This window comes from Stegastes partitus, unplaced genomic scaffold, assembly GCF_000690725.1.
Source record: "Stegastes partitus isolate 25-593 unplaced genomic scaffold, Stegastes_partitus-1.0.2 Scaffold570, whole genome shotgun sequence".
Taxonomy (NCBI): Eukaryota; Metazoa; Chordata; class Actinopteri; family Pomacentridae; genus Stegastes; species Stegastes partitus.
In genome coordinates this window covers 126,790-136,290 of record NW_007578301.1, presented here as the reverse complement: position 1 = coordinate 136,290, position 9,501 = coordinate 126,790, and the positions used below count along the sequence as shown (strand labels likewise).

Here is a 9,501-nt window from a genome sequence, read left to right as displayed (position 1 = left end):
CTCCAGCCCCCCCGCGACCCGATTGAGGATTAAGTGGTGTATAGATAATGGATGGATGTTTATAAGAGCAGCTATGTTTAACTTTTCGTCATATAACTGGGTCCCCAGATAAGAAGCCAGTTTTGAGTCCCAGGTAAACAGATGTGCAGCACATAAACATGTTGGCTAACAGAACTGCAGATATAGCTGTTTGGGTTTAAATTAATACTTGGTATCAGCTTGCAGATGTATCACAAAACCTAAAATCTTACTTTTTGAACATGTATGCAGCTACACCTCGTGCAATAATAATTTAACATTCCTGCTCTTCAACAGCAGAGCATGAAAATGGAAAGATGCAAGGCGATGAACTACCATTGTTGTAATATTTTCCAAGGCTGGCGCTGTAGCTGTAGCTCCTGTCGATGCCAAACGCTCCTGTAAACAATAAAAGACAAATCTTTATTTTCACTCGGGGCGAGCTAATCAGAAGCAGATAAGTTGCTTTGGAAACGTGCAAAATCAACACCAGGTGAGTGATAGTTGTTGGCAACACAACTACGACTTTTTATGTAGTCCTCGTTGTGTTTATGGTCTCATATCAAAGGTGCACTGCTGACGAGTAAATGCTCGATAAACTTTGGTGAAGAATTCATGAAAGAGACAATTTAGGGTTTTTTTACTCAAAATGACCTGAATTTCTCCACATTTGCACCACTAAGAATGTTTGGCTTTGAATGTTATTATTAATACACCCTGAAGATGATGAAAGCTGGTATTCCGTGTCGGTATTTACTGATTTTCTTTCAGATTATTATAGTGTAATTCTCAAACTAAGAAAGTGAAGTGTGTTAGCAGACGGTTCCATTAGCAGCAAGTTTTACTGATCACTTAAACGCCGCTGTGGTCAGGAAATCAACTCTTTGCTTTTATTAGCTTGTAAACATTAATTCACTCATCTCATTTCACTCCACAGCTGCATGAGTTTCCTCTGCATGGATCAGAAGTACAGTCCAGAGAATCTACCTGAGTCTTTGCGGGGCTCGTGATGTTTCCAGTCTGCAGGCAGAGTGGCGTTCGTCTCCACTCCAAACAGACCTCGACGCTCCCGCTCTGCGTTCTTCACGCTGCAGAACAGCTGGTTGTTGGTGTTCTGTACGATAGGAAGGTGGGGGGAAAAAACAAATGCCAAATGAAGCACCTAAAACTGTTTCTACACTTATCGTCTGATTTCACAGCCCTGAACAAATAGCCAGCTGTTGTTGCCTGGATGAAACACATCAGCATGTCACATCAGACGACACTCACCTTAATGGTGCGGTCGTGGTTGTTGGGGAGGTGGGGCAGCGGAGGCCTGTTCTGGCTCAGCGTGTGGTAGCTGGGGTTGGAGTAGTAGTGGTGGTAGCTGTGGGGAACATCTGCAGGCCCGAGACAAACACATGGCATCACGTCTGCTGCTGTTAAATGAGCTCAAGGTCAATAAAACGCATCTCTGTGGAGCTCTCATTACAAAAAAACAACAGGGAGACACCACTGAAACCACGTTGTGCACAAGAACAACTACAAAGACATTCAAATATGATGATGATTTCATTTTAAAATGCTGAAGCTAATTGTTATCCAACATTTAAAGATTCTCATGCTATCATATCTCACTCTTTTGCACTTTAAAATTTACTGTGAATGCACAAATAAAACCACAAGATTTGCCACAGTCCCACTTGTTACAGCATCTATTCTCATTAATATATAAAATAAATATTCGTGAAATTAATATTTCAACTCTGTAGTCTCTCTAAAGTCTAGTTTTGAAGTAAGAAATTTGTATGTAATGCCTCATAAAGCAGCAGGAACACCAATATCTAATAATGTTGAAGTCCTGACCTCCTGAATGTAGATGCATTTAATTGATGTATTTGTTCTAAATATAGTATATTTTGACATTTAAATTAAAATGGAATCATGTTTTTCACATTTCATCTCTTCGCACTTGAAAATGATGTGAGAGCAGGATTTTTAATTGTAAAAAAAAAAGAAACAATTTCGCAAAAATATTACAAATCCTCAGTGATGGAAAGTAGCCAATAACTCAAGTACTGTACCAGCTAAAGGTAAATTTTTGAGGAACTACTACTTTTCTGCAACTTTCTCCTTCCACTTTGCTTCATTTTAGGGGAAAATATTCTACTTTCTGCCCCACTTCATTTATTTGACAGCTTTTTAAAGATGAAGATTTAATACAGTGGACAATATAACAGGCTTTTAAAATGCAACTCAAAGGTTTCCAATCTTTGTGTTTTCGTCCAAAATCAGCGAGTAGCTGGGCTCACATTTCATTATGAGCTCTTAACAGCACCATCAAATAGTGATCTTTCCCTCTAAACTTCTCACATGGTTTCATTTCAACAAAATGATCCAATATCTGGGCAAAAAAATATCAAAGATAAGAGAAAAAACAAGAACAGATTTGTGGATCAGACTGTGCTTTTTCTTCTTTCGTCTCAGATTTATCTGCTGTGCCTGTGTATAAAACTGGATATAAAGTCGTTCAAACCTGCAGCAGCTGCAGCAGTAACATGCTTCTGATGCACTGAAGCTTCACTGTTAATCTAATCTAATAAAATGTCAGTCACAGGGACCAAACCAGGACTTTTACTGCAATACTTTGACTACATTTTGCGGTTGTGTGCGCTTATTATTAATGCAGGATTCTTACTATTAAGAGAGTACTTTTACTTTTCTGTATTTGTACTTTAACAGAAGTAAAAGCTTACTTCCTCCCTTCAAACCCTGCTTTTCACCTCAGTGCCTGTAGGGGGCATCTTGCTGTGAGGCTAAGCTCTGGCGGGAAGTGAACAATCTTCAGCTGTAGCTTTAAGCCAGAGACACACAGTGTGTTGCCAGTTGTGGTACAAACAAGTAAAATAAAGACCAGAACAGCATCAAAGCTGAGCAGCAGAGCAGTTCAATGTCCTATAGCCACACATAATACAACCTGAAGATCACTGTACCTGGAACGGCGTATTCAGAGTTGACTGTGCGGCTGGTGGAGAAGGAGACGGTGGGCGTGTTGTTCTGCTTGTCCTTCTGCCGGCGGCGGTAGAGCAGCAGCAGAGCCAGCAGCAGCACCACCAGGATGACCAGCACAACGATGCCGCCAATGGCCCCCCACGACTCCCTTTCCCCGGGGGGAAGAGGAACCATGACGCTCCCCGTCTGCTCCGCCGAGTCTGACAAGCAGGAGGTGGAAGTAGAACTCATGAACAGAAACTGGAACAGCTTGAATGGACATCAAGGCAGGTTTCATCACGAAAAAGACCGATTTCAATCACAGCAGGTGTCAAAGAAATCTTGTTTTAAAATGGTAAAAATCTGACAGCAGGGGGGCCAAAGAAAATCTGTATATGAAAAAATAAAAATTATGGAATACATTTAAAAAATGTAAAAACTGTGAAAATAATGACAAATATCTGTAAAATAATATTTTTAGAAGATTAAAATACTGATTGTACGGTTACACATTGTGGAAAAAAACTAATTTCTAAAAAGTAAAATAAACCTGGACTAAACTGTCTATAATGTCCACATCAAAAATCCGTATTTTTACATAGCCAACATGTAGATATTATGTTACTTAACAAAACAGAGGATATCTGTTAATTTTAAAAATTTAATTTAAATTATTTAAGGTTTTCTGCTACTTGTTTTGTGTAAATTAATGCATTCCTGTGATTTTACCAGATAGTATCTGTTATGTAGCAAAGCTGGGAAAAACGGTAAAATAACAGTTAAAAAAACACTTACCGTTATTCAGTTCTCAACATACATATTCTGTCTTTCAAAAAAACATAAAAAATCAACAATAATATGTTATGCTGCTTAAAATACAGTAAAAATTGTGTAATGGTCAAAGACTGTAAAAGAACAAATTTCTACTTGTAAAAATACTGATTTAAAATGTGGACATTATTTTTAGTTTTGGTCTGTTTTTTAATGGTGAGTGTGTAAATTATTATTTTATTTATGTGATATTATGTGTATCTCAACAAAACAGGGAACATCTGTAAAATATATAATTAATATGCATAATCTTTTATTTAAAATAACAATGAATATCTGTAAAATGATATTTTTCATAAATTTAAATACAGTAAAAATAACAAATAATGTAATTTTACAGCCAAACTTTGTAAAAGAACAATTTTCTTTTTCCAAAAATACAGATTTTTTTTATGTAGAGAATATTTACAGTTTTGGCCTGTTTTTGTTTTTTGTTTTTTTTTCAAAGTAATATGTAAATTATTACTTTTCCCCTGTGATTCTAATAGGTATTATCTGTAATATAACAAAACACGGCAAATCTGTACAAGTAGCAATAATTTGCTCAAACATTTCAAAACTGTTGAACAATCTTTTTTTTGTTTGTTTTTACAGTGAAGACAAGACTGGAGGGAGGTTGCAGAGAGAAGTGAGTAAAAGTCAGTGTTGTATCTCCCATCTTTATTTACCTTGCTTGCAGTCGTCTCCTCCACTTTCACACAAACAGTCTCCAGTGAATCGGTCACAGAGGACGTTGGTCTGACACGAGCAGGTCTGAGCACAGAACGGGCCGAAGCGTCCTGGACCGCAGGCTGGAAAACACAGCATATGTGTCACATCAGTGCAGCGAAGTATTAAAGAGCCCATATTATCAGAATCAGAATCAGAATCAGAATTAGCTTTCATGGTCAAGTAAGTACACAACATACAAGGAATTTGGTTTCAGCTGTTGGTGTCGCCCTAGGAATTTGCACGAATAATAGAAATAGGAAAATTTAAAAAATAAAATAAAACAAAGCAAAATAACTACAGAAAGAAAAGAATAAAATACAATAAATATTAATAAAAAATAAAACAAGGTAATTAGACAAATATATACAAGAATTTACACATCCAGTAGAAAAGGTATATGTACATTAGTGCAAAATAGAAGTGCATATAGCAGTTGTGGCTTGGAGTGGCTCAGCTGTTCAGTGCGGTTATGGCAGTGGGATAAAAACTGTTTTTGTGTCCGGTGGTTTTAGTCTGAAGGACTCTGTATTGCCTGCCGGATGCTTTTTGTGTTTCTCCCTGTCATTCACGGTGTTACATAGCTGAATTGCTGTTTGTGCATGTAAAAGGTCTGTAGACGTTTTAGTTAAAGGTAGTTATTCTATTCTCTCAGACGTGCTGCAGCAACATAGAGCATAAGAAAACATACTGTGGTTTTTTAACATTAAAACATGTAAAAATACAGTTTTAGACCCAAAAAATTTAATTATGAACCAGTAAATATGAAGCATATGGGCTCTTTGAACTACGATAGAAACATAATAATGCTCTACCTGTGGGCTCATACTCCAGCAAAATTGTGACGACTAGTGGAGCTGGAACTTGTGTCTTACGAATCTATTGAACTTCATCTGTATAAATTAATTTTTGTTCAAGCTGTAGGTACATATTAGACTCTAGAGTTGATGCATTTAGCTGATTTTTACAATCATTTAACAATTTCAATAATCTGTTTAGAATTAAGTGACTTTTTAAAAACACTGATTTCAATTCTCCACAGTCGGTTTGACTGCTGGTCTTTGTTGTATAAGATGGTTCCATGAACATGAACAGGTTTCATCATTTCATCACACTGTCAGCCAATAATTGCTTTAAAATGCAGCAAAATATTAGCATCGGCCCAGAATGAGCACTGACAGGAAGATCACTGTCAGGCTCAATGTTTACAGTTTAGTTAGAACATCCATCCATCATCTATACACCGCTTAATCCTCACGAGGGTCGCGGGGGGGCTGGAGCCTATCCCAGCCGACTTAGGGCGAAGGCAGGGGACACCCTGGACAGGTCGCCAGTCTATCACAGGGCTACACTTAGAGACAGACAACCAAGCACACTCGTATTCACACCTACGGACAATTTAGAATCACCAATTAACCTCAACATGTTTTTGGACCTTGTGGGAGGAAGCCGGAGAACCCGGAGAGAACCCACGCTGCACGGGGAGAACATGCAAACTCCACGCAGAAAGATTCCGGTGCCCCCACCGGGACGCGAACCGGCAACCTTCTTGCTGCAAGGCAACAGTGCTAACCAACTGTGCCACCCTGCAGCCCTTAGTTAGAACAATTTACATAAAAATCACCTGTTGTGAAAGAACAGATTAATATTTGGACATTGTATAGATTTTTGGGAAGTTTTTTGTTTGTTTATTTTTAAAAACACAACAAGGAAATTAATATTTCTTTCTTTGGTTTAACTTATTATCTGTTATTGACCAAAACAGAGAATATCTGTAAAATATAAATTAAAAAATATCAGCAATATCTGTAAAATAATTATATTTTTGCTAATTTAATTACTGCAAAAACTGTCATTTTACAGTCAAATTTCAGAAAATAATGCATTTCCATCTTTTAACAGAATAAGAAACAGAAATGTGGACATTTATTACAGTTTTGGCCTGTTTTGTTCCTGCTTTTACAGTTAATCTACAAATTCATACATTTTCTATGATTCCAGTAATTATTACCAGTAATTTAATAGAAAAAAATACTTTTTTCCCCCAAACATTGTAATAGAGTAAATTTCCATTTGTAAAATGTTTAAAGTGTACACTGACAGAGAGACAAGCTTAAGTTTAGTTTGACAGTGTTACATAAAAATAAAGATAGCACATTGGGCATGCAAGTTGAAGTCAGTTTCTTCATTTATTCAGTGAGTCTGAGCACTTTAAAAGCTTTGTTTTCTATGTCTTCACCTACTTTCATAATAAACATTGGTACAATAATATGGGACATGCTGTTCTCAGCAGTTAGGTTGAAAAAAATGTGCATTTGTCAATAATTGGCCAAAATGAATTGCAAAACATTATCATAATCCTTATTGGCAAAGATAAAATGTTCAATTTTATCCATCTATTTTGTTTGCTATTTTCACTTTAGAGTAAATTATAAATCAATCAAGTGAGAAAATAATCTGCAGCTTTATTGATGATTAACATAACTGTAATCTGAAATTTACAGATCACTGAAATCACTCACATATGGAGCAGTCGGTGGCTGTCCAGCCGGGCAAACATTCACAGTGGCCGTCTCGATGGTTGCATGTGGAGTTGTTGGCACATTTGACGCACACTTCAGAACACTGTTTGCCGTAGTAGCCATCAGGACAAACTGCAAAGGCACACAGAAACCAGTGAAATCAGCTGCAAGAGCTTTGTTGTTGTTTTTTTTTTGGACATTAAATAGAAGCTCAGTGATGATTCTTGATAGGAACCTTGGTCACAGTTGGGTCCAGTGTATCCGGGCAGGCAGTCGCACTCTCCTGTCACATGGTGGCAGCGGTATGACTGACCGCAGGAGGCGCAGGAGGAGCTGCACTGGTCGCCGTACATACCCGCTCTGCATTCTGGGAAGGGAAAGATATGACGATATGACACATTAAAGCCATCTGTGGTTTCACGGAGTTGCTTTCTTTCAACTGGTCACTCACTGTTTTGACAGGTGATTCCCCAGAATCCCGAACGACAAACACAAGCTCCAGTTTCCCTCAAACACGTGTCGCTGTTGGGGCAGTGCTTGAAGCAGGTCTGGTTACAATGACGCCCCCACAGGCCGTCCGAACATGGGTCACTGCAGCGCGGACCTGGACCGAAGCAAACGTTAAACCTTCACTAGTGAATCTTTTGCGTACTTTAAAAACCTGCATTCATCCAGTTACTACAGTTAAAGTAAACAAGCAGCAGAATGTGTTAAACTATCAAAAGTAAAAGTTGTCAAAAACAAAAACTTCTTCAAACCTTTATTTACACCTAATGTACATCGTGGTACAGAGGACTCCAAACTAAACTAAAGATGAAAGATGAACAATAATTGGGTATGATCCTAAAAGTCAAAATTTAAAGTGAAGTATAATTTGAGTGGCTTAGATTTTAACATAACCAACTCAATGACGATAAAATAAGATTACAGTGAAAAAGAATGTAAAAAAAAAGAGTCTAGCTTTAAATTGCTCTGCAGGTAAAACTGGATCTCTAAAGTTCAGAAAATGTCAAAATGTCTTGGAAATAAATAGAAACCAACATCTTTTAAATAAGTGTAGATGATGTTGCTATAACCGTATACTGGCAGGAAGATGGGAGAAATTATCTTTGTTACTGCACAAATATCCAACTTTTTGTGTCAATACGAAATGTACATGCAACGTTTTGATACAACCAGATGGGAACTTTGAGAAATAAATCACTAAGAACCTAAAATGTCAACTTCATAGTGGTGCTGGAGGCAAATAAAGGGGATCACAGAGGTCTGTAGGATTTATTCACTGGGCATCATTAGTGTTGTTTTAGTGTGGCCCACCAGCATGGACAGTTATGTAAAGTGTCAGTAATGTAAAGTTAACAGGCAAAAATACACAAACTCACAGGTGGTTCTTTGAATCACACCATAGTGCAGCGACATTAAAAGAGGGAGGATGGTTTAAAACCTGTAGCTCCCTCTGTCCTGCTGGACCAGACTTATCTATGATACCAAAGCCAAGCTTGCAGCGACAGCAGCAGGACGTCATCACTTACCCCACCAGCCTGGCAGACAGTGGCACTCCCCGGTGGCAGCTTGGCAGCCGTCTGCATGAACACAGTCGCACCTCTTCAGGCAGCCAGGCCCAAACGTGCCCATCTGCACAGTGAACATTAGCCAACGGGCAAAGAATCGTCAGGGGAATCTCTTCAGCTCAGTCCGAGTCAGACAAAATACTACACTGGCAGCGTGTTGCTGTGTGGACAGCCTGGTGTGTTGGCGTGGACAAAGACAAGAGGGCGACGTATCCAAAACGCAGATTAAAGCATATAGAGTTTGAGGTGAGGGATGAGAGGCCGAACACTGCTGCAATCAGAGCTGACATGTTCTGTAAATTTAACACTGTCGTGATTTGTGTTGTAGCTTCGCACTTCATTTGTCTCCTCAACTTGGCACCCAACAAAAGAAAAAATAGTTCATTTGTCTCATCTTCTAGAGTTAGTGATATTTTCTTTACTCATTTTACAAGGTGACATCTGTTTCCATGCAGTGCAGTGGATCCAGTCCAGCAGTTTTTCTGCTGCTTTGGGAGCCAACCAGAGATAAAGCCAGGGCAGATTTACACATTAAGCTGCCACTTTGCATTTCTATTTTAGTTTGTATGCTTTCATGATTCGACTATAAGTGCATATGTAGCACATTTTATTTAGTTTCTTACATAAGTTACTTTTATTATCTAGGTATTTTATTTCCATGTGCAATTTATAGAATTCCTGTGCAATATATTTTAAAAATCATATACAGTTCACCATTATCATGTGGAATATTTCAATATACATAAAATAAAATTAAAAATGTAAGTTCGATTTTACAAGCAATATTTTAAATTCATGCGCAATATTTCAATATATGTGCAAAATGTCACTTAAATATCCATCCATCCATTATCCATACACCGCTTAATCCTCACTAGGGT

At 38.0% G+C, this 9,501-nt stretch overlaps 1 protein-coding gene across 1 annotated transcript in view; it reads right to left on the bottom strand.

Annotated features, from left to right (window-relative positions):
- The window catches only part of pear1 (platelet endothelial aggregation receptor 1), a 106,160-nt gene that overhangs the window by 8,968 nt on the left and 87,691 nt on the right, over window positions 1-9,501 (bottom strand). The window contains exons 13-21 of the mRNA XM_008288690.1: window positions 8,582-8,684; window positions 7,501-7,653; window positions 7,285-7,416; window positions 7,050-7,181; window positions 4,488-4,610; window positions 2,991-3,209; window positions 1,288-1,397; window positions 1,006-1,132; window positions 298-417 (exon numbers count right to left, since the gene is read on the bottom strand). Of these exons, the coding sequence (XP_008286912.1) occupies window positions 298-417; window positions 1,006-1,132; window positions 1,288-1,397; window positions 2,991-3,209; window positions 4,488-4,610; window positions 7,050-7,181; window positions 7,285-7,416; window positions 7,501-7,653; window positions 8,582-8,684 (1,219 nt within the window). The remainder of the gene's footprint in view (window positions 1-297; window positions 418-1,005; window positions 1,133-1,287; window positions 1,398-2,990; window positions 3,210-4,487; window positions 4,611-7,049; window positions 7,182-7,284; window positions 7,417-7,500; window positions 7,654-8,581; window positions 8,685-9,501) is intronic.